Source organism: Macrotis lagotis, chromosome 1 (genome assembly GCF_037893015.1).
Source record: "Macrotis lagotis isolate mMagLag1 chromosome 1, bilby.v1.9.chrom.fasta, whole genome shotgun sequence".
Taxonomy (NCBI): domain Eukaryota; kingdom Metazoa; phylum Chordata; class Mammalia; order Peramelemorphia; family Peramelidae; genus Macrotis; species Macrotis lagotis.
Genome location: NC_133658.1, coordinates 532428468 through 532453549, shown reverse-complemented (window position 1 = coordinate 532453549; position 25082 = coordinate 532428468). Strand labels below are relative to the sequence as shown.

The 25082-nt window shown below is 35.2% G+C and overlaps 1 protein-coding gene and 2 pseudogenes across 1 annotated transcript; 1 reads left to right on the top strand and 2 right to left on the bottom strand.

The window, feature by feature from the left end:
- Nucleotides 1-1043: 1043 nt before the first annotated feature.
- On the bottom strand, nucleotides 1044-3141 carry LOC141505207 (non-POU domain-containing octamer-binding protein pseudogene; annotated as a pseudogene).
- Nucleotides 3142-3284: 143 nt separating this feature from the next.
- Nucleotides 3285-3778, bottom strand: LOC141520990 (small ribosomal subunit protein eS10-like; annotated as a pseudogene).
- Nucleotides 3779-14596: 10818 nt separating this feature from the next.
- Nucleotides 14597-15273, top strand: LOC141520984 (pituitary tumor-transforming gene 1 protein-interacting protein-like). The gene has a single exon (XM_074233015.1). The coding sequence runs from the start codon at nucleotides 14597-14599 to the stop codon at nucleotides 15131-15133; it is 537 nt and encodes a 178-aa protein (XP_074089116.1). The 3' UTR covers nucleotides 15134-15273.
- Nucleotides 15274-25082: the final 9809 nt, after the last annotated feature.

Genomic DNA, 25082 nt, shown 5'->3' with positions numbered 1-25082 from the left:
ATCTCTTGTATCTCTTGTTTGAAGATCAGATTTCCTATTTAGCTCTGGTCTTTTCATCAGGGAAATTTGCAAGTTCCTATTTTGTTAAAAGTTCATTTATTTTAAGGCTTAAAAATCTGATTTTTTTTTTAGTTTTTTACAAGGCAATGTGGTTAAGTGGCTTGCCCAAGGCCACACAGCTAGGTAATTATTAAGTGTCTGAGAACGGATTTGAGCTCAAGTAATCCTAATTCCACGGCTGATGCTCTATCCACTGTGCCACCTAGCCACCCCCATTTTTACATTTCTGTCTAAGATTTATATGTAGGCTGGTACTCTATCCACTGCTCCACCTAGCTTCCCTTTAAAATCTGATTTTAATAATAATGTTGCAGCTGCATTGCTGTCTCCTTTCTTAAACTCCAGACTGTGAGAGGGGACAGGCAGGTCTTAAGAAGAGCTACAGGCATGCATAAGGGAACCCCAGCACCCAGCAGTCCCTGTCCCTCCAAGCTCGCACTTGGACCAACAAGAAAGAGTGTTGAGAGTGACACACCAGCACTTCTCAGAGGGAGGCAAAGCTCCTCCATTCTGGGTTGCCCCCACTTATATTGAAAAAAATCAGAGAAATCAACCAAAGAAAAAAAGCCAGATTGGGTTGGGAAGAAGGAAAGTTGTCTACCGGTATTGTTGCTTGAACTTCTTGAATTCCTACCTAACCAGAATCCAGGAAATGGGAGTGAGGATTTCATCTACATTTACTGAGGGAGTAATGAGTGAGGGTGGAAAGGTAGAATGGTTAAGGGAAATAGGGATTGAGCCTATTCTTGTGTCATGGCCTCCCCCCATCCCCTCTGTAGCCTTCACATTGAAGTCTTAGGAATGTGCCACATAGAACTGCTTCACTGAAAGCTCCTCAACAAATTTCCTATCTAGAGTAGTTCAAGTGGGGAGGTCTAACTAGGAGAAGGAGTAGAGCCCTGACACTCTGACACCCCCTCTAAGGTCAAATCATGGATAGTCTTTATCTGCAGGGTCAGGGGACACTTGTCACCAGGACTCTGTTAGCATCTGCAATGCTTGTTTGAACCAAAGTCCCCTCCAGGATTTCCTCATTTGAATGCAGGTGGTTTTCCATCCATTGACCCAAGTCCTTCCATTGTACCACCTTGGCCAAAGCAGCCACTGGGTGGTGGGGTCATTACCCTGGTTCCATCTGTCATCATTAGACTAGGCCCTGGAGCACTTGGGTCACCAATTGACACATTAGCACCTCCCAGGGATCCTCTGTAGTTTATGCCCATAGTACCTCCTATACTCATCTGGTCCATCCACATTTCCTGCTCCCTTGCAGGAGGGAAGTTTCCTTTGAAGTCCTCCTGCTGTCATCACATCATTTCTTCCTCCTGCCATCTGATCTCCTCCTCAGGCCTCCTGAATTCTTCCTCATGCCTGAGTTCCATTTGCTTGTTTCTGCACCTTCTGGTTATGGTTATGCAGCAACTCCATCCTTTGAAGCTCTTCCTGGCATCTCATTAGATCCTGCCTCATCAACATAACCTCATGGTGAGCAGCCTCCATTTCCATCTCCAGTTTTTCCCTGGTCTCCTTTATGTTTCAGTCTGCTTGATTGTGCTACTGCTTCTCCATATCAATGAGTACTTTCCAGCACATGGAATACTCATCTTCAAAGAAGTCAGGTTGGACAAATTGAAGTGGTTGCTCTCATTCCTTGTGAAATTATTGGTTCTTGACGACCAACTTCTGCAGTCCTTCTTCATCACAGAACTGGTCCATCAGCTCCACAGTCAGTGACATGGGAAATGTGGTCAGAAGGGAGGACCCTTCACTCTATCTTTCCAGAGCTTTCCAGGCAGCTGGCTTCCCTGAGAATTCCACAATGCCTTTCCCTGAAGCTCTCCCTTGACTATCCACAATTGCTACAGCCCTCACCGCCTCCAACAGTTCAATAGACACGAACTGAGGCAGGTTCCTAATGGTCAGAGATACACTATGGAAGGCAAACCACACTCATTTGCTTTCCACATAAGGGCATGTTGTCCAACTCCACTTTAGGAATCTCAGCTAGGTTGTGGGTTTTGAGACAGATGAAGTTAAAACCTTTGACCTTGTGAATGAAAACCTCACCTGTCTTTCCATATTTCTCAAACAATTTTCTCTTCAGCAATGTCAGGAGAGAGATTGCCCACAAAGAGTTGACCACATGGGTGAAAGTCTTCTCCCCTAGCTTCCTAAAATTCTTTAGATCAATAGTCAGACTTTCATTCTGGCTGTTGGCCTGCTGCCCATTTACAGGTATTTTTAGTGGTAGGGCTGCTGCTGTTGTTGCTTCTGGTGCTGGTGCTGATGCTGCTTACTTGGAGTATGGTTCTGTTTATCCAGCCTTTTTTACTCCACATTTTTACCACCTTGATGCCAATCCAACTTTCCCCACCAAGTAGCAGCAGCCTAAAAGTGCATCTTTTTTCCCCTGAAAGTGAAGGCCCAGTTTTCGTGGATAGTTGTTCCTTAGCTATAATTCAAACTCCCTTGCCCTCCAGAATATCATATTGCAGACCTCTTAATTCTTTAATGTTGATGGAGCCACATCATGGGTAATTCTGATTGCATGGCTCCTTAATATTTGAATTTTTATTGGATGCTTGCAGAATTTTCTTCTTGAACTGCTTGATCATTCTGGCATTTAACCATTGTATTCCTTTGTGATTTCATTTTGTGATCCCTTTCAGGGGGTGATCAATGGATTTTTTCAATGACTACCTTATCTTCTGGTTCCAGGATATCAGGTTAGTTCTCTTTAACCATATCCTGAAGAATGGAGGTCTGTGTTTTTTTAACAAAGTTTTCAATTAGCCCTATGATTCTTAAATTGTCTCTCCGAGCTCTATTTTCCAGGTCAATTGTTCTACAGATGAGGTATTTAGCATCCTCAATTTATTTTTTACTTTTTATTTTACTTAGAAGATTATTGGGTATTTCATGAAGTTATTATTTTCCACTGGTCTTATTCTATTTTCAGGGAAGTATTTTCTACATTTAACTTTTCTATCTCCTTTCCATTTAGTCAATTCTATTTTTATAGGAGTTGTTATATTTTTACATTCTGCCAATTGTGTTTCTAAGGAGAGTATTATTTTGCATTTACCCAATTGTATTTTTAAAGGATTTGTTTTCCTCTTGTAATTTTATGTTGCTAGATATTTTTTCTCACATTTCTTTTCCCAGTTTTTCCATTTGATTTTTTCCCCAAAATTTATTCAACATGAAACATAACTCTACAGTTTTTATTGAGGAGGTTGACCATATCCACGAAAAAAACCACCTCTAAATTGGAATTCTGTTACTGACCCAGCCCCAGTTTCAGCCTTCTTGGCAGCACCAGGGGGAGCAGCACTTCGTCTGTATGTGTCTCTATAAGTTTCACCCTGAATAAGCTGGACAGGCTGCTCACCCTCCAGAACTTTAGGCCTTGGCCTTCCTGTCTCAGGTCTACTTCTGTGAAGAGTGGCAGGCACAATCTCAGGGGGCAGGTGAAGGTAATCCAGGAGCTACTGAATGCCCTTATTGGTGAGATATAAGTAGAAATTCCTCCATGCAAACTGCTCCTTAACATAGTCATGAGACTTTAGAGACTGCATGGCTGTTATGACATAGAGATTAGGCACATTCTTGTCTGCCATCTCAGGAGGCTTTTGCATGTGACATCCTTTTTGGTGACCATCATTCTCTCCTTAAAAAGGAGTTCTTAGATGGAAATTTAGTTCTTGGGTATCAACATCTTGGCAGCAGAGTCAGGTTCTGCTCTACACAGAGTCCAGGATAGAAAGGATCAATTCTATTTTTAAAATCCTTTCTGATATCATCTATTAAGTCTTTCTGGAATGGAGATCAATTCATATTCTCCTCTGAAGCTTCATATGTAGAGCCCCTTTAGTCATTTTCTAAGCTAGTATCCTTATTTCCAAGGTAAGATTCAATTGATACTGCTTTGCACTGCTCTTTCATAATTTCTGGAATCTGTTATCTTTCCTGGGGGTCTTGGTGTTGGGGGAGGGGAATGTACAAAGAATTTTGATGTTAAGGAATCTGGAGACCTTGCTTACTGGAGTTAGGAACTCCAGAGATAACTCAATGGATCAACCAGTAAGGGATACCAGAAACTTTCTCTCACTTGTTTCTGTTGAGTTTTCAACTGCCCATTTCATATGACTGGGTTTGGATCTAGTCTGTCTTCATACAACCTAGTCATTAGGCTATACTGATTTACATGAGCAATCATGCTAAATAATTTGGAAAAAAGAATCAGAAAAAACAGTTCAAACAAAAAAATACAATTTTGAAAAAGTGAAAATAATATCTTGCATTCAGTATCTAAGTTCTATCTCTGGATGTGTATGATATATCCATTATAAAGCTGAAAGTAGAAATACTAGAGTTTCTCTTTGGATAGTCAGGACTGGGGAAATACAACTCCTAAACCCTGTCCTTTTGGAAATGTGCAAAAATCTATGGCTATTTCTGTTTATACTGGGAATGCCAGACTCCCCCAGAGGAATGTCACAGTTTCTTCTTCCAATGACAGGGTCATCCAGACCATTCATGCTGGTGGAATGGGTGTTTTGAGCAGGGCTAGAGCTCTCCCAGTTCTCCCAATGGAGTTCTCCCAGTCTGCCCAACAGGAACACTAAAAAGATTTCTGTTCCTACTGCTGAGGTTTTCAGGTTAGTCCCCCACACCTTACCCTGCTGCACATTGCATATCTGCTCTATGCCCTGGGCATGATATTACTTGGCTGGAAGATGTTCTGCTTTGTTCTTCTGTGGGTTCTATCACTCCAAAAATCTACTTAGTGGCCTGACTTTTGTTGGTTCAGCGGGAAAGACAGGAGTGCTTAAAACAATCCCTTGACTTCTCTCCACCATCTTAGCCAGAAGTCAGATTACTGTTATTTTATATAAAATAATAATCAGGAATATTTCAGAAAGAAACCTGGCAAGACTTACACTTACTGAAAAAGAAGTGAAAGAAGTGTGAAGAACCAGTAGAACATTGTAGACAGTAACAGAAAAATTGAATGACAACCAACTATGATCAATGTATCTCTTCTCAGCAATGCAGTTAAAAACCATTCCAAAAGCTTTATAGTGGAAATGTCATACACATCCAAAGAAAGAACTTGGATTCTGAAGGCAAGACATATCACTTTCCCTTTTGCAAAATTGTATTATTTCATCTGAACCTTTCCTATATTTTTTCATGTTATAATGGAGAGGCAAAAACATTTATCATGATGGTTCATGTACATAAGTATCAACATCAGTCATTCCTGAATGGTCCAAGAAAGTGTAGAGAAGCTAGGAAGGACCCTGAGCTTTTCTCTGGTTCCCCCTAAAACAACTTTAATTAAAACCATTAAAATGTCTCTGGAGAGACAAAATCCACAAAAAGACAGAGTGAAGCAAATTGTTTTTTCAGATAAAGATATCTTAGAGGGACTTCAGCACAAAGTGAAGTATGGGGAAACCAATGGCAAACTTTTGGCTATAAAGCTAATCAACTGAGGTCCCCAGTTTCTGGCTCAGCAATTCCATATTTTAGATGGTCAGTAGTGAAGTCCCCAAACCCAGCAGGGAAAACATATTGTGGATGCCAGAACTGGTGCAAATGGAGGTACTGGTCTGAACTATTTTAAAACAGGGAGCAAGTAGCCAGCACTTGAGGCTTCAGCTCAAAAAGTCAGGAATCAGATCCCTAGATCTCAATCAAAAAAAGCATAAAACTGAGGCCAGGAGCAAACCTTCTTTTTTTAAATGAGCAAACACACCAAAACAAAACAAAACAAAACAAAACATGAACAACCTTAAACATAAAAAGTTGCAAAAAAAATTCTTTCTCAGAAGAATAAAGCAGTGACAAAATGCCTACAAATGAAGCCTCAAAAGGAATTTTAAATTTGTCTCATCTCCAAAATGTCCCCTAGGAAGATCTCAAAAAAAATTTACAGAACAAATTAGGAGAAGTAAATGAAAAATTGGGAAAATAAAATGAGATTCATGTAGGAAAATTGTGAAAAATTGCAAAAAGAAGCACAAAATTAACTTAAGAAAATAATAATTTTAGAAGTAGAATTAGAAAAATGGAATAGAAAATACAAAAACTAACTGAAGAAAATAGATGCTTTAAAATTTGAATTGAGCTAGTGGAAGCTAATGTCTCTATAATATATCAAGAATTAATTGAACAAAATCATGATGGGAAAATTAGTAGAAAATGTTAAGTAATATATAGGAAAAATGACCAACCTGGAAAATAGATGCAGGAAAAATAACATGTAAATTATTGGTCTACCTGAAAGCTATTATAAAAATTAGAATTTGAAAAATGTCTTTTAGGTAATTATCTAGGAAAACTACCCTAATATCCACAAATTAGAGTGTATTATAGTCCTTTTTGGTTGTTTATTTATTTTATTTTCAATTGCTTGCAAAGATAATTTTAAATTTTTATCTTTTTATACATTTTTTAAATTCCATATTATTTCTCTTCTCCCTTCCCTCCTGGCTTATCCATGAGAGTGTAATCTAATTTAATATATAAATGTACAATCATGTCTAAATACATCCCTATATTAGTCATATTGTGAAAGAAAATTAAAAATAATGAAAAAAATGAAAAAATTCAAAAAATGTATAAAACAAGTTTTAAAAAGTGAAAATTATATGCTTTGGTCTGCATTCAGTCTAAATAGTTTTTTTCCCCTCTGAATGTGGATGATATATTCTACAACAGATCTCTAAGAATTGTCATTTGTCCTTGAACTAATGAGAGGAGCTAACTCCTTCATCATAACCATCACACCATGTTGCAGTAAATGTGAATAAAGTTCTCCTGTTTCTGCTCATGCAAGTTCATGCAAGGCTTTCCGGGATTTTCTGAAGTTCATCCAGTCATGATTTTCTATAGAACCATAGTTGTCCATCACTGACATACCATACTTTGTTCAATCATTCCCCAATTGATAGGCATTGCCTCAATGCTGCTACAAATATTTTTCTAATATTTTTCTACCAATGGGCCCTTTTCTCCTTTTATTATGATCTCTTAGTGACACAGTAGGGGTATTACTGAATCAAAAGGTATGCATAATTTTTTCGCTCTGTGGGCATTGCTTTCTCACATCTACTCCAACACTGATTATTTATCTTTTTTGTCATTTCAATCATTCATTTAAGTATGAGGTGGTAACTCAAAGATGTTTTAATTTGTATTCCTCCAACCAATAGTTATTTAGACCACTTTTTATATTTCTATAGATAGTTTTAATTTCTTCATCTGAACCTGGTAGTGGCTTGTCCATTCTTCTGTTTTTTCCTGTGCTCATGATTTATCTTTTGTTCTGGGCCTGGAGGCTGACAGCTTGCTTTCTGTGTCAGTTGCCTGATAAATCGGGATCAATTGCCCCTAATTGTTGATCTGTCTAGGATTAAGAGTCTCCTACAGTCTTTTTCTTTGAGGTTTTTGCAAGGCATATATATGGGGTTAAGTGGCTTGCCCAAGGTCACACAGCTAGGTAATTATTAACTGTCTGACACCAGATTTGAATTCAGGTTCTCCTGACTTCAGGGCCAGTGCTCTATCCACTCAACCACCTAGCTGCCCCTCCTACATACAGTCTTTACACATATACACACCTACACTAGGTTGCACTGCCTATCCACCCAAGTAAGATATATCCTTCTTGAAGTCTTTCCTTCATTTCTTGTTTATTTTCATTTTTAATGTAATTTATTTTTATTAAAGTTTATTTATTTTGAGGTTTACAGTTTTCCCCCAATCTTACTTCCCTCCCCCCCACTGCCCATAAAAGGTAATTTGTCAGTCTTTACATTGTTTCAATGATATACATTGATCCAAATTGAGTATTATGATGAGAGAGAAATCATTTCCTTAAGGAAGAAGCATAAAGTATAAGAGACAGCAAGATCAGACAATAAGATATCAGTTTTATTTTTCTAAATTTAACGTAATAGTCCTTTGTCTTTGTTCAAACTCCATAGTTGTTTCTTTGGATATGGATGGCACTCTCCATTGCAGAGAGCCCAAAATTGTTCCTGATTATTGCACGAATGAATGAGTCCATCAAGGTTGATCAGTGTATTCATGTTGCTGTTAGGGCGTACAGTGTTTTTTCTGGTTCTGCTCATCTCACTCAGCATCAGTTCATGCAAATCCCTCCAGGTTTCCCTGAAATCCCATCCCTCCTGGTTTCTAATAGAACAATAGTGTTCCATAATATACATATACCACAGTTTGCTAAGTTATTCCCCAATTGAAAAACATTTACTTGATTTCCAATTATTTTGCCACCACAAAGAGGGATGCCATGAATATTTTGGTACAAGTGGTCTTTTTACCCTTTTTCTTCATCTCTTCAGGTTATAAACCCAGTAGTGGTATTGTTGGATAAAAGTGTATGCACATTTTTGCTGCCCTTTGGGTGCAGTCCCAAGTTTCCCTCCAGAAAGGTTGGATTAGTTCACAGCTCCACCAACAATGTAATAGTATCCCATATTTCCCACAACCCTTCCAACAATGATAATTATCCTTTCTGGGCATATTGGCCAGTCTAAAAGGTGTGAGGTGGTAGCTCAGAGAAGCTTTAATGTGCATTTATCTAATAAGTAATGATTTAGAGCAATTTTTCATATGAATGGATTGCTTTGATCTCCTCATCTATAAATTGCCTTTGCATATCCTCTGCCCATTTGTCAATTGGGGAATAGCTTTTTTAAAATTATGACTCAGTTCTCTGTATATTTTAGAAATGAGTCCTTTGTCAGAAACATTTTTTTTGTAAAGATTGTTTACCAGTTTACTACATTTCTTTTGATCTTGGTTACAGTAGTTTAATCTGTGCAGAAGCTTTTTAATTTAATGTAATCAATATCATCTAGTTTGTTTTTAGTGATATTGGCCATCTCTTTCTTAGTCATAAACTGCATCACTTTCCATAAATCTGACAGGTAAACTAGTCCTTTATCATCCTATTTGCTTGTAGTTCTGTTGTTTTTTTTTTTGTTTTTTTTTTGGTCTAAGTCTTGTAACCATTTGGATATTATTTTGGTATAGGATGTAAGGTGTTGGTCTAAACTAAGTTTCTTCCATACTAACTTCCAATTTTCCCAGCAATTTTTATCAGAGCGTTTTTATCCCAATAGCTGGACTCTTTGGGTTTATCAAATAGCAGATAGTTACTTTCTGTGGAAGTTGTAAAAGTAATAGATATTGATCATAAACTATTAAGCCACTGAAAGTGGCAAGATATCGCCTGGACATTCAGGAGGCCTTGGCTGAGGAATAACCTTCTTTATGCTTTTCTGCACACTTAACCCTGGAGTAAACAAGGAAGCAAATATACAGTGTGTAAATACATATGTAGGAAGAAGGGTGGTAATAATCAGCTGCTCTTTGAGACTGAAGTATGTCCCTGTCTTCAGAAATGTCCTACCAAAACCAAAAAAGGAATTCACAAAGGAAATTGCAATGAATAAAATACAGAAGAAACTGCTTGATTACATTCCTAACACCACATTGTCTATTGCAGTCATCTTTTAGATGTGATCTCTGGGGAAGCAGGTATTCTGAAGTACAGAAGCTGTGATTGGCGGAGATTGTTTCTAGTTCACCCTTTTCACTATTTCTCTTTTAAAATTGATACTAATTTTGTTATTTATTATTCATTTTTAATATGAAATTTTGAGAATGGGGGAAAAACTCCCTGTATGTTATGAATTATTTTAAAAAATTGAGCCATTTCAAGATTGTTACTATTGAATAGATGTCCAAAGAATGAAGTGAGTTTTTATCCTTTCTTCCAAAGATACCAAAACTCAAAATCAGATCTAATCATAGTACCCAAAAGAATGTTACAGTAAATATTACTCCTGCACTATGCCCAGCCTAATGCCAAAGGTGTACCAAGCTGGGTTGCATTGAAATATGTCTGTTGTTTGTAAGATGATTTCTAAGCCATGGCCTCTACAAACAAAGCTCTATGATAATCATTCAAGGATTATTCTATGTTGTTTTTTTTTACGTATAGGCTTTATAACTATAAATTGGTGCAAAAAAATAAAATAAAAATTTGTGTAAAAAAGGAAAGAAAACAAAAGTAACATCATAAGCCACTTCCCATAATGAATATTGATGTAAAAATTTTATATAAAATGTGAGAAAAGAGCTCATAATAAAATATATCACAAAGATAATACATGTGACTAGAAAAGCAAGGTTGGTTCATTAGTAGTAAAGCTATCTACATAATTGACCATATGAATAACAAATCCAATAGAAATCAAATGATGATTTCAGTAGATACTAAAAAAGCTTTTGTCAAAATACAGAAACAATCGCTATTAAAAGCACTAGAAAACATAACCATAAAGGGGTAATTATTTAAACAAGCATCCATCTAATACCATTAAGTATCTATGTAAAACTCATTAACCATTATCTATAATGGTCATATTCTAGGTCGGGGGAAAAACAGTGATGAATATTGTAGTCACTATTATAAAATATAGGATTAAGAAATGTTAGACAAAACAATGGTAGAAGAAAAAGAAATCAAAGGAATGAAAATAGACCATAAGGAAACATTACTTTTACAGATGTTAGGATGTTATACTTAGAGAGCATTGAAAAATTATTAAATTATTTTAAATATTTAACAATAATAACAACATTGCAAAGTATGAGAAAACTCAGATAAATTTCCAGCATTTCATTACATAGAACAATCATAACCCAGCATCAAGATATGGAAAAACTTCATTTAAAATAAATGTAAACAAAATAAAATACTTGTAAAGTCTACCTGTCAGACAAATCCAGGAACTATATGAGTATAATTATGAAATAGTTTTCACAGAATGGATTCAGATCAAAACAATTTAAAATATATCAATAGTTCATGATTAGGATAAGCTTATATAATAGATATAACAATTCCCCCAAATTTGTCTACTTATTCAGTGTCATACCAATGAAGCTATCAAAAATTATCTCAAAGAGGGGCAGCTAGGTGGCACAGTGGATAGAGCACCGGCCTTGGAGTCAGGAGTACCTGAGATCAAATCTCACCTAAGATACTTAATAATTACCTAGGTGTGTGGCCTTGGGCAAGCCACTTAACACCATTTGCCTTGTAAAAAAATTATCTCATAGAGCTTCAATAATAATAATAATGATGATGAAGATGATGATGTTTGCCCTTACTTTTTGAAGAAGACCACAATATCACGGAGGTGATGCCATGACAACCACGTGAATTTAGATTTGTGTGTGCGGACGGAAGAATTGTTGGTTTTAAACCACCAACCTCGTTTTCTCCTCCAGAGCCATCTGGGACAGTGAACAGACATGAATCAGGGCAAATGGAAATGGCCATGGAGTTAGTCAAGTGTCTGAGGCTGGATTTGAATTCCCATCCTCCTGAATCTAAGGCCAGTGCTCTATTCACTGCACTACTTAGCTGCCAATACAAAATTCATCTGGAGATAGAATTGTCAAGAATATCAAGAGAATTAGTGGAAAAGTGCAAATCAGTGGTCTAGCCATATCAGATTTACAAGGATACTATAAAGTGATAAGCATCAAAACTGTTTGGTATTAGCTAAGAAATAGAGTGGTAAATGAATAGAATAGATGAGATACAAAAGAAATAGCAGTATATGACTATAGTCTACTGTTTGATGAAGTTCAAGGCTCCCAAGAACTCACTACATAACAAAAAATTGATAGAACTGGAAAATGAATGTCAGAAATTAGGCATAGACCAACCTCTCACATAGTGTGCCAAGATATATTTGAAATAAGTACATGATTTAGACATAAATGGTGACAGCATAAGTTAATTCAGAGAATGAGGAAAAGTCCATCTGTCAGACATATGAAGAGAGGAAAATTTATGAACGAATAGGAATTAGAGAAAATAACAAAAAAATAATTTTTGGATACATTGGATAATTTTGATTACATTAAATTAAAAAGTTTTTCCTCAAACAAAATGAATTCAACCAAGATTAGAATTCAAGCAGAAATCTGGGAAACAATCTTTACAGTCTGATAAATGCCTCATTTCTAAAAGATACAGATTAAAAATTATTAGACAGCAATTTATTCACCAATTAATAAATGATATGAATAGGAAGTTTGCAAATGAAGAAATTAAATTGTCTTATGTCAAATTAAAAAAGCAGTTATTGAAATCACTCTTGATTTCAAATGTGAAGCACTATCTTCACATCTATTAGCTTGGCTATGAGACAGAAAAAAATGATAAATGTGGGAGGAGATTTGGGAAAATGAGAACACTATTATTGGTAAGTTTCTGAACTGATTCAACAGTTTTGAAAAGTAATTAAGGACTGTGTCCAAAGGTCTATAAAATTATGCATTATATTTAATCCTGCAATACCACTACTGCATCTTAAACACAAAAAGATTAGAAAAAGTAAATAGACACACAATATTTATACAAACATTTTTGTGATGACCAAGAATTTGAATTTATGAAATACCCAATAATTGAAGAATGATTGAGTATGTGGTATATGAATATTATGGAATATTATTGTTCAGTAAGAAATCAGGAGAATGTGAATTTCAGGAAAATTTCAAAAAAACATGATGAACTGATGCTGACTGAAGTGAGCAGAAATGAGAACATTCTGCAACATTGTGTGTTGATCAACTAGAATAGACTTAGCTGTTCTCATAAATCTAGTGTTTAAACATAACTGTAAATTACTGGTGGACAAAAATGACATCCACATCCAGACAAAGAAGTATGGAGTCTGAATGAAGATCAAAGCATATTATTTTTCATTTTTTAAATTTTCCTTTTACATTTCTTTCTCTTTTTTCTTAGTTCTTATTCTTCTTTAATAACTTGAATAATATGGAAACATGTTTAACATGATTGTAAATGTATAATCTATATTCAATTACTTATTGTCTTATGGATGGGGAACAGAAAGGATGGAAGGAAAACATTTGGAACTTAAAATCTTACAAAAATGTATGTGGAAATCTAACATTGCATGAAATTGAAAACATAAATATGCTATTAACAGAAAAAATCAAGACAAAAGATTAGTGTCAGAGGGAAATGTCAAGACACATTTCTTGACTTGTGCAGTTTTCCTTCTGTCATAAAATATTGTCTCTTTAAATAAATAGCTTATTTTCTGATATAAAATGTATAAACTTAACTTGCTTATTTTTATTATATTTAAATAATTATGAGAGAGAAAAGTCGAAGTCCCCATTTCTATAATTTTACTTGCTTAGTTTTACTATTTCCTTCAGTAACTCATTTTACTTTACCTTTGAGGATTTGAATTCTATAATACTTGGTTCATATAATCTTAGAACTTTTATGACTTCACTGAATATGTTATTTTTTAGAAATATGTAATTTCCTTTTTTAATCTACTTTAATTATATGTTTTAATTTTGGTTTCCCAAAATCATGATTGAACTAATTGAAGTTTTGTTTTAATTTTATTTCAGCTGATGCAAGAATAGGTTATGATCTAGCCTCTTATTTGTCTCTCTGCTTCAAGTGTGTTTCTTATGATTATTTAGGAGGATTCTTCTTAATTCATTCTGTGATTTTCCAGTGTTTTATAATTGAGTTCATACTAGTTATTTAAACCAACTGCTTGTTTCTCTTCATCATATTTCTCTCTCTCTCTCTCTCTCTCTCTCTCTCTCTCTCTCTCTCTCTCTCTCTCTCTCTCTCTCTCTTCCTCCCTCTCCTTCCACTCTATGCCTCCTCAAGTGTTTTTCTTCTCATGACTATATCCCTTAATATATGATCCTTTCTATCAGTCAACTTCCTTCTTAACACTGCTCCCCTCTTGATTTCCTGTAGGATAGATAGATTTGGATACAGAAGTAAGTGTATATTGTTCCCTCTTTCAACCAATTCAATGAAAGTAAAGTTTGTGCTTTATCTATTGCTCCACATTCTTCTTCTCCACAGTAAACATTCCTTTTTCTCTTTCAAGTGATATAATTTTATCCCATCCTTCTTTTCCTTTTCACCTTCTCCCACTAAATTCCTCTTTCTCAGTCCTTAGTTTTGTTTTGTTTGTTTTATTTTTATCATTCCATTATATTTGACTCACATATTACTCTCTCTATATATGTAAACTACTAAATGTCTTATTAAAGATGAAGTTCTTAGAAATGAGAAATGTATTTTCCTTTCATTGAAATATAAAAGTTTTATCTTATTGAATCCCTTTTCAACTCTCTTTCCTTTTAACCTCCCCTGTTTAACTTTGGAAATCAAATTTTCTGCTATGTCTGTTTAATTTTTCATCATGAATGCTTGAATAATCCATTTTCATTGAAGAACAGAGGTAAAATACAATAGTATTTTAAGAATAGGCTTGGCAGTGGCTCGGCAACGCTGGCGGCAGTAGCTCGGCGGACGCTGGCCGGGCGGGGAGGCTCCGGGTCCGCCTGCGGCCGCGCCTTTGTCCACCTCCGAGAACCGCCGAGGCCGCCGAGCCAATGCCCGCCCATGGAGCTCCGGGGCCCCGTTCGGGCCGCGCTTCTCGGGCCGCTGTTGCTGCTGCTGCTGCCGCTCCTGTCCCCGGCCGGGTCGGTCGTGGCCGCCCAGAGCGCGGCCACCGCTTGCGCCCAGAGCACCAACAGATCCTGTACCGAGTGCCTGAAGAACGTCTCGTGTTTTTGGTGCAATACTAACAAAGCCTGCCTGGGTTATCCGGTCCCTAACATCCTGCCACCCTCCTCCCTTTGTCAACTGAGCTCTGCCCGATGGGGTGTGTGCTGTGTTAACTTGGAATCTATCATCGCCGTGTCAGTGGTGGGAGGAGCCCTCCTCTTGGGCCTCACAATCTGCTGCTGCTACTGCTGTAAGAAAAGGAAGAACCAAAGCAGGAAAGATAAAGAAGAAGAGCATGCTGCAAGAGAGAGAGAAGAAAGGAAAGTATGGCAAGAGGAAAGGAGAGCAGAGATGAAGTCCAGAAATGAAGAAATCAGGAAAATATATGGGCTGTTTAAAGAACAGAACCCATACTCCAGATTTGAGAACTAGGCCTCTGTGGAAATTCCTGTTGGCCGCTGGCGGCCGAATCTCCCCAAGGGGAATGCGGCTGCTCAGAGGAGTCCAGGTCCTAGGAAAGCATACAGTCAGAAATCACATCCACATCTTCCATTAATCTGCTGCTTTCAGTAAAGAGCCTTATGTTCAAGTGAAACCCTCTCTAATCCCTGATGAATTAATTATTCTAGCCAGATTCTAGACATTCCAGCAAGAGGAGCCCTTCTCCTTCTCGAATCCCCAACAGGGCTCCCCAGCACAGAGGCTGGAAAACTTCTTCCCCTTTTATCTTCTTGGCCTCCTTCCCCTCTGGGAGACAAGAGGTACCTCTGCTCTCGGTTGGCCCTTCTCATTCCTCCCAAGTCATCCTCAGCACAGTGTCTTGAGCATTGTTTTTGATTTCAAACAGAAGCCTTGTTTGGTTTGAAATATGTAGTCATCCTTTCCCTTTAATCCCTAATGATCAGGCACCCATTGAAATATGCACCTTTCTTGAGAGTGATATAGGAAGTTGTCTTTAGTTCACCCCAAAAGAAGCCACCATCTGCATACTTGGGTTCATTCTCTTCTCTAAAGTACTGTAGAAAGATGGCATCGGAAAAGTCAGCCGAAATTAGAGGGTTTGGGGGGTAGTTTTTTTGTTTGTTTTTTTAGGATCCTTCTGTTTTTAACAGATTCAGTTAAATTTTTCTGGCTCTGGGAACAGGACCTGAAAACAGCATCCTGCTCTCTTCAGCCTCAGGGACAAAGGGCAATGCCTCTGTATGGGCCTAAAAAAGTGCCTTCTTCAGAACCTTCTCTAGAGGTGAGCTTGGCTGTGAGGGTGTGAGGATGCTACAGGGACCCCTGCCTGGGGAACAGAGCTGACCTCTAGGAGGGGACCAGAGACCTCTGACAGGCAGAGGCCAATAAGCAGGGATTCCCAATCACCTGCCATGGAACCATGAGGGCTGCTGCTCATTTCTGCCTCTGGGGAGGAGTTGACCGGTATTTCAAGGGGGACATAGAGAGCTGTCTGAGGAGAAGTGTGCCAGGCATGCTCCTGACAGTGTTGAACAGGGTGAGAACAGGGAACCATTCTGGCAGCCCTTCTTTCTCATGTTGCAGAATCTGCTCCATCAAGGCCAGGCAGCACAGGCCGGGCAAGGTGGAGAATTCCATTGTTGTACTCCTGTTCTGCTGTGGAGAAGGTAGAGGAAGTTTCCTCTCAAAAGTTAGCAATGTAACCCAAAGCTACTTTTTAATCTTTAGAAATGTTGAAAAATGTTATTCTTGCACTCTTTTTAAAAACACTTTTTGTATGATGTATGTAATTGTCTTACTGTGAATTAACCTTTCTACACTGAAAATCTTAGCCTCCAAGAAGCTGTCTTTGGCTTGAATCTTGCTTCCCTAAATTCCTCAGTCAACCAAGCAAGGGGCCCAGTGTGTCCATCTCCTTGTCGATGGATCTGTTGAGGAGAGGCCTAGGCGTGGGGGAAGGGCTTCCAGGAAAAGGTGCTGAAGAGCTACCTGCCATGCAACAAGAGGAACGTCCCTTTGAAGGCCAAGCAAGTATCACTGGGATGACTGTTGTGCTTTTAACCTTTTCTTACCTAGAGGAGCCCAGATTCTTAAATTGTATCTGCTTTTTTTCTAGTCTGCCTGAAGCCACAGACTGCCATCCTCATGCTTGTGAGTGCCTTAAATTGGGGAGTTTCAAATAAAAAAGATTTATTGTAAAAAAAAAAAGAATAGGCTTACTATGAATGGAGAATGTATTGATATTAAAGACAGTATGCATAAAACATAACTCTTTTGATACAGGAGCATATTGAAAAAATGCATGTATTCTGTAAGTTTTATTTGTTGATTAATTGTTTTAGACTATTTATAAGGTAATTAGGAAGAAAGTAACATTAAGTGCAACTATATTTTGAAACTCTATTTTGGCACAAATTTGACACAACATATTCAGTACTGGTAAGAAATGGGAAAAAATTTAGCTGAAAGTAAAATGTTCTTCAAGTTATCAGGAATTTTTTTTTCACAAACAAAGGAACGTATATTTGAACAATGTGACTATTCCACACACACTAGAAGAGGGGGACAGAAAATATTATTGTGTTCTAAAAAGTAAGAGAATTTGGGATACAACCTAGGGTGATTTGTTATGCATATTTTAGCTTAATAATGAAGAAAAAAAGATTGATGTTTAATGATAAGCAGCTTGAGACATTTTTATAAAGAAATGCAGAGCTAAAAATAATTTATCCTCAAACATCCTTGCCTAATAAAAATTAAGAAGGTTAAAATAAATATAACAAGCAAATTCAATAATAGCAGCACAGTTACTACAGAAAGATCAGTAAGAGATTTCTTTCTACACATATACAAGAAGATGAGGTTGAAGACAGGAATCTGGAAGAAGTAAATGTAAAGAGACATACATGGCAAAATACACAGAATCTCACAATATTCCACCTAACAACTGAATCATTATTATTTTGGTGGGATTTCTTTACCTTATGAAAGAGTGCATAGCCAAGACAGAGAGGGTTGGGAGAACATGGGAGAGTGTGTATTATTTCAGAATTTACTAAAAAATAGCAATAAAGAAGGCATTCTTCTCTTAGAAAAAGAAGAAGCAACAGGGAACTGGGTGAGGAGAAGGGGGATTAAAGAAGAACAAAGGATTTAAACTAATAATTTCTTCAGAACATTACACTTTTCTGGCTTTCCTCCTACGTATGTGATCCCTTTACTCTGTTTCTTGTGTTGGATTTTTATCCAGGGCACGATAACTATAAATGGCCCTCTCCTTGGACTTTTACCCTCCTCTACAAATTTACTATTTTTCTAATTTATTACATATGGTTATATTATCAATATTCATAGAGGTAAGAATCACCCTCTGTGCTGATAATCCTGAGATCTACTATTCAACCCTATTCTCTGCTTTTCACCAGTTTCTAACTATATTTCAGAAATACTGAACTGGATGTCCAATATATCTTATACTTATTATGTCTAATATTAAACTTATTATTACTTCCTCAAACTCCCCCTTCAAAATTTTCCTGTTACTTTTGATAGTAATACAATAGTAATACAATCTTCTCAGTCTCCCAAACTTGTAATCTAAGCATGATCCTCAACCTCCCAAATATAATCAATTGCCTAGGCTTTTTAATCTCAGCTTTGCAACATGTCTGGAGGTTATGCTCCCTTCTCTCTTCTGATACTGTCAACATTCGTCCTTCATTAAATAAAAACTCAACTAGTATGTCAGTTTTCTGGGTATAGTGACTTTTACGATTTGCCATATCCACCAGGGTTGAGGAGCATGAAGATTACCTGACTTAAGCCATTCATGGGTACTAAGACAGGATGCTTAGTCAGAGAACCAGGAAGAAATCAACTTTCAGGAGAGTAAGAAATTTCATTAGAAAAGTGACTAGGGAAGCTACAGCTGAAGAAATTTGAATATGGTAAAGATAGATACAATAGGAAAACACTATTCTATGACAAAAAATAGGAAAGCAATTTATATGTAAGATAAATACGAAATATATCTGTTATTTGCATGTATGTATATTTCCATATTTAAATATACTGTGTATCTATGTCTATTACATCATAAGAAATAATTCTGTGCATATCTCCAGCTATTAATCTATCTACCTATCACTTCCTTAGAGCTACAAATTAAGCACTTGCTCTTTTCTGTTTATGCTATAGAATCCTTCCTAATAAGATGGTAAAACAAGGATATCTATTATCACCATTATTACTCAATATTATACTAGAAATGTTAGCTTTAGCAAAAGAAATTAGAGTAATTAAATCAGGCAATGAGAAAACAAACTTTCACTTTTAACAGACAGAATCAACTAAAAAACTGCTTAAAATAATGCATAACTCTGGCAAAGTTTATAGGATATGAGCACACATAAGTCTATATATTTCCAACAAAATGCATCAGCAAGACATAGAAAGAGAGATTTACTATATACATATATATATATATATATATATATATATATATATCATTCCGTTGTAGACCAAATCAATATCATAAAGTGACAATTCTGACTAAATGAATTTATTCATTCAGTGCCATAATATTCAAACTACAATAATTATATTATAGAGTTAGGACAAATAATAACAAAATTCATTTGGAATCACAAAAGATTAAAAATGTCAAGAAATTAATGGAAAAAATGCATAGAGAAGTTATCTAGATGTACAAGATCTAAAACTAGATGATAAAGTCACATTCCTCAAAACTATTTAGCATTGTTAAGAAATAGGGTGGTCAAAGAGTGAAATAGGATTAATATAAAATAAAAAAAATCATAAAGCACTAAAGTAACCTACTTCAGGTTCTGGAATGAGAACTTATTATTTGACAAAATCTGTTGAGAAAGCTGGAAAATGGAATGGTAGAAAGAAGGCATAGACCAACCCTTCACATCATAAACCAAAATATAGATGAAATGGTTATATCATTTAGACATGAATAGAAATATCATGAGCCAATTATGATATGGAGAAAAGCATACTTTTGACCAAACAAGATATAGAGAACATTATAAAATTCAAAATGTATAATTTTGATCATATTAAATTATATAAGTTTTGCACAAACAAAATTAATATAACCAAATTAGAAGGAAATTAGAAAATTGGGAAATAATTTCACAGTCAATGTTTTTGATAAAGGCTCATTTCTCAAATGTATAGAAAACTGAATCAAATATTTAAGAATATATGGTATTATCCAATTGACATTTAGTTAAAGGAAGTGACTGGGTAGTTTTCAGATGAAGAAATTAAATCTCTCTATTTTAACATAAAAACAATGAAGTTATAATTCCATGTTTCTGCAACATGGAACTTTGTTATTCAAGGAATTAAAGATTTCATCAATGACTTGGTCAATTCTATTCTCCTCTGAGCAGTAAGATTTTGCTCAAAGTATCATTTGACCATAATTACTGCCATAATGGTTAAGGTCAAAAGTGGATCAAAAGACCTCCCTGAGCTTGCAACATCATAATAAAAATTACATTTTTTCAGTCCTGGGTAAACACATGTATAGATACAGCCATGAAGATTTTCATGCGAAATTTGAACAAATAAAAAGTCACAGGAACATTTGAAGTTTTCAAATATGTGCCTGAACATATCCTGTCTGGAATCATCTCTATGAACCAATTTGCCATCTTCTACAGTAGACCTATGAATTTTGTCATGGAAGGGAACTAAGAGTTCCTCTAATCCAAACACATCATCTGAAATAAGAGGTAACAACCCAAGAGAATTTTCATGGCTTAAACCCATCTACTAGCATTTTTAATTCAACACTTTTTCAATAATAGCAGACTCAATTTGTTTTGGACAAAAACATACCGATTTGATTTTTATTTTTATATATGTATGAAGGTAAAAGATATTACTGGAGAGAAACAAATTTAAAATGGAAAAGAACTAGACAATATAAAATGATATTGATGTAGAATTCCCTAGGGAAAACATGAAAGAGAAGAAAGACTCTTCATTAAGAAAGGCAGCATCTATAACAATATGGTAAAATAAATCTAAATTCCAGATTTTCTTTTTACATTTTCAGTAATAATATCAGGAAAATCACACTGTCCATGCAGCTAGTCACATTGTCACAATTATAATTAGAAAAGTTAATCATGCAAAAGGCCAAATTAATTCAATTCACTATGGAAAAGTATATTTTCATGTGAAATCCCTTAATTATTTTAGAAATTATAAAAAAGTTGACACAGTAACATCCAAAACAATATTATGAGATCTAAAATGATGAGGCATAGGAGAGGCAAAATAAAACACAAAATGATAGTCCAGATGTTTGCAAATGCTTAAAAATATAAAATTGCAAATATACTGACAGAACTTTCAACAAAATTGTGAATGCAAATATCTATATATTTACATGTTTTTTTTATATTCAGAGAAAATGGAAAGCCTTGGATGAAAATGGAAAAAAAAACACAGAAAAAGAAAATCTATCAGTAATAAGTAGGTAGTAGTTTCCTTTACTCTGCCTTAGTCAGTATATTCAACTCTGCCAAAGCCATTGGAGAGCTTAGAAATATTTAATAGTTAATTTTTTCCAGTTATAGTCAACTCTTGTTTTATTTTTTTTCATTTTCATCCATTTGTACATGCATATTTCCAAACTGCAAAATTTCCCTACATCCTTCCTTCCTTCCCACCACCCTCCTCTCAATAGGGAGCAGTCAGGTTACCATTTTACATACATATTTTGTTAAACATATGCAAATTACTAATTTTTGGCATGAGGAATTAGGACTGAGGGAAGAAGTTACATAAGAGATAATTTTTACAAAGTGTTCATCAGATTAGGAAGGGTTGTCTGTTTTTTTCTGTCTGTTTTGCTTTTCTTCTTCTGGCTGAGGATAATATAGTCTATAACCAGTCAAAGACAGTTGTCTTCACTCTATGGACTGTTGAGAGGAACTGCTTCCATGAAGGTTCTTCATTTCAAAATGTTGTTGATGTTTACATTGTTTTCTTGTTTCTACTCCCTTCACTTAGCATTAGAACCTGTAAGTAATTCAATTCTTGTCTAGAGTCTGACCATTAATAGTTTCTTGTAGAACAATAATATTGCATTACATTCAGGTACCATAACTTTTGTTTAGCCATTCCTCAATTGATGGGCATTCCTCCAAATCCAACTCTTTGCTATTACAGAAAGAGCTGCTATGAATATTTTGGAACATGTAGGACTTTTCCAATTTTTGAACGATTTCTTCTGGACATAGTCCTGGAACTGGAATTGCTGGGTCAAAAATATGAAGAGTTTTATTGCTCTTTGGGCATAGTTCCATATTGCTATTCATTCACAACTATACCAGCAATGCATCAATGTGCCAGTTGCCCTACAATCTGTCCAACATTGATTATCTTTCCTTTTTCTCATCTGAGTTAATCTCATAGGTGTGAGATGATACCTCATTGTTATTTTGATTTTCATTTCTCTAAACAATAGTGATTTGCACCTTTTTTATATCATCATATATAGCTTTAATTCCTTCATTTGAAAAGTGTCTGATAATATCTTTTGACCATTTGTCAATAGAGGAATGAAATTAGACCTTATAAATTTGATGCAGTTCTCTATATATTTTAGAAATGAGATTATTGTTCTAATTTTGGTAGCTTTGATTTTATTAGTGCAAAACCTTTTAAATTTAATGTAGCCAAAATCATTTATTTTTCAGTTTATGATGTGCTTTAATTCTTCTTTGGTAATAAATTTATCCCTTTTCCAAAGATCTAATAGATAGAGTAGTTTTTTTGCTTTTAATTTATCTATGGTGTTGTTTTTTATGTCTAAATCCTGTACGCATTTTGATCTTATTTTGGTATAAGGTGTGAGATGTGGATCTATGCCTAGTTTTTGCCATACTATTTTCCAGTTTTACCAACCATATTTGTCAAATAGTGAGTTCTCATCCCAGAGGCTAATTTCTTCAGGTTTGTCAAATAATAGATTACAGTAGTCATTTTCTTCCATTTCTTTTGAACCTATCCTAACCTACTGATCCATTCATTATTTCTTAACCAAAGCCAGGTAGTTTTGCTGACTGCTACAGAATAGTATAGTTTCAGATCTGGCAAAGCTAGGCCACCTATCTGCATTCTTTTTTCATCAGTTCCATTGCCGTTCTTGCCCTTTTGTTGCTCCAGATGAATTTTGCTACTATTTTTTCCTAGCTTGGAAAAGCACTTATTTGGCAGTTTTATTAGTATAGCACAGAATACATAATTTAATTTAGGTAGAATTGTCATTTTTATTAAATTAATTGACCTAACCATGAGAATTTGACATTCTTCCAATTATTTAGATTTGACTTTATTTGTGTGAGGAGAGCTTTATAATTTTGTTGTACAGTTTCTAGGTTTGTCTTGGGAGGTAGATTCCCAAGTATCTAATATTTTTTTCAGTTATTTTGAATGACATTTCTTTCTATCTCTTTTTCTTGGGGATGGTTATTCACGTATAGGAATGTTAATGATTTACATGGGTTTATTTTATACCATGCAGTTTTGCTAAATTTCTTAATTGTTTCAAGGTGTTTTTTAAAATGATTCCCTCAGGTTTTCTAGGTATACCATCACATCATTCTTCAAAGAGTGAAAGATTTGCTTCCTCATTGCAAATTCTGATTACTCAAATTTGTTTTTCTTCTCTTATTGCTACTGCTAGCATTTCCAGTAGTATATTAAATAGAAAGGGTGAAAATGGGCATCCTTATTTCACCCCTGAATTTATTGGAAATGCTCTGGGTTTATTCCCATTCAATATAGTATTTGTTGATGGTTTTCGATAGATGTCATTTATTATTTTAAGGAAAACTCCATTTATTCATAAATTTTTTAGTGTTTTTAATGGGAATGGATGTTATACTTTATCAAAGATTTTTTCAGCATCTATTGAGATAATCCTATGATTTATATTGGTTTTGTAATTGATATGTTTAATTATGTTGAGCGTTTTCCTAATGTTGAACCATCCCTGCTTGTCTGGTATAAACCCAACCTGATCATAGTGTATTATCCTAGCAATTATTTGCTGTAGTCTCATTGCTATAATTTTATTCAAGATTTTTGCATCTATATTCATTAGGGAGATTGGTCTATAATTTTCTTTGTTTTTTTTTCTTCCTGGTTTAAGTATCAGGACCATGTTGGTGTCATAAAAGGAGCTTTCAGAACTCCATCTTCTCCAATTATTTTTTTAAATAGTTTATGCAGAATAAGAACAAATTGTTCTTTAAATGTTTGGTAGAATTCACTGATAAATACATCTTAATCTGAAGATGTTCCTTAGGGAATTTATTGATGGTTTCTTCAATTTATTTTTCTGAAATGGGATTATTTAAGTAATTTATTTCCTCTTCTGTTAATCTGGGCAGATTGTATTTTTTATAAATATTCATCCATTTCAGTCAAGTTGTCCAATTTATTTGCATACAGTTCAGCAATATAGCTCTGAATTATTTACTTAATTTCCTCCTCATTGGTGGTTAGGACATGCTTTTCATTTTTGATACAGGAAATTGACTTTTTTCATAAAGCCAACCTTTAGTTTTATTTCTGAGATCATTCATTTACTTGCTATCCTTTTTATTAATCATTCCCTTTATTTTCAGAATTTCTAATTTGGCATTTAATTGGGTTTGTTTAATTTGTTCTTTTTCTGGCTTTTTTAGTAGCATACCCAATTCATTGATCTCACCTTTCTCTATTTTATTCATATAGGCATTTAGAAATAGAAAGTTTCCCTTCAAAACTTCCTTGGCTACATCCTTTACATTTTGGTATGATATCTCTTTATTTTCTTGGATATAATTATTATTTCTATTATTTGCTGTTTGATCCAGCCATTATTTAATATAAAGTTATTTAATTTCCAATTAGTCCTTGGTTTATTTTTCCATGACCCTTTATTACATGTATTTTTTTTGCATTATGGTCTGTGCATTTGTACATTAGATTAAAAGGCTATTGTGCTCTAGTTCATGATCAGTTTCAATGAAGGTGCCATGTAAAGCTGAGAAAAAAAGGTATTTTCTTTTCTATCCTCATTAAGTTTGTTCCAGAGTTCTATCATATCATGTAAGTTTTCTAAGATTTCACTCACCTTCTTAACTTACTTGTTTATTTTGTTGTTAGATTTATCTAGTTCTGAGAGAGGGAGATTGATGTCTCCCATTATTAAAGTTTTTCTATCTGTTTCTCCTTGTAATTCATTCAGCTTTTCCTCTAGGAATCTGGATAATATACCACTAGGTGCATACGTGTTTAGTAATTATATGGCTTCTTTACCAATGGTGCCCTTTTTGGTAATTTGAGGGTTTATTTAACACAAATAAAAATGTGCGAAGCTTTT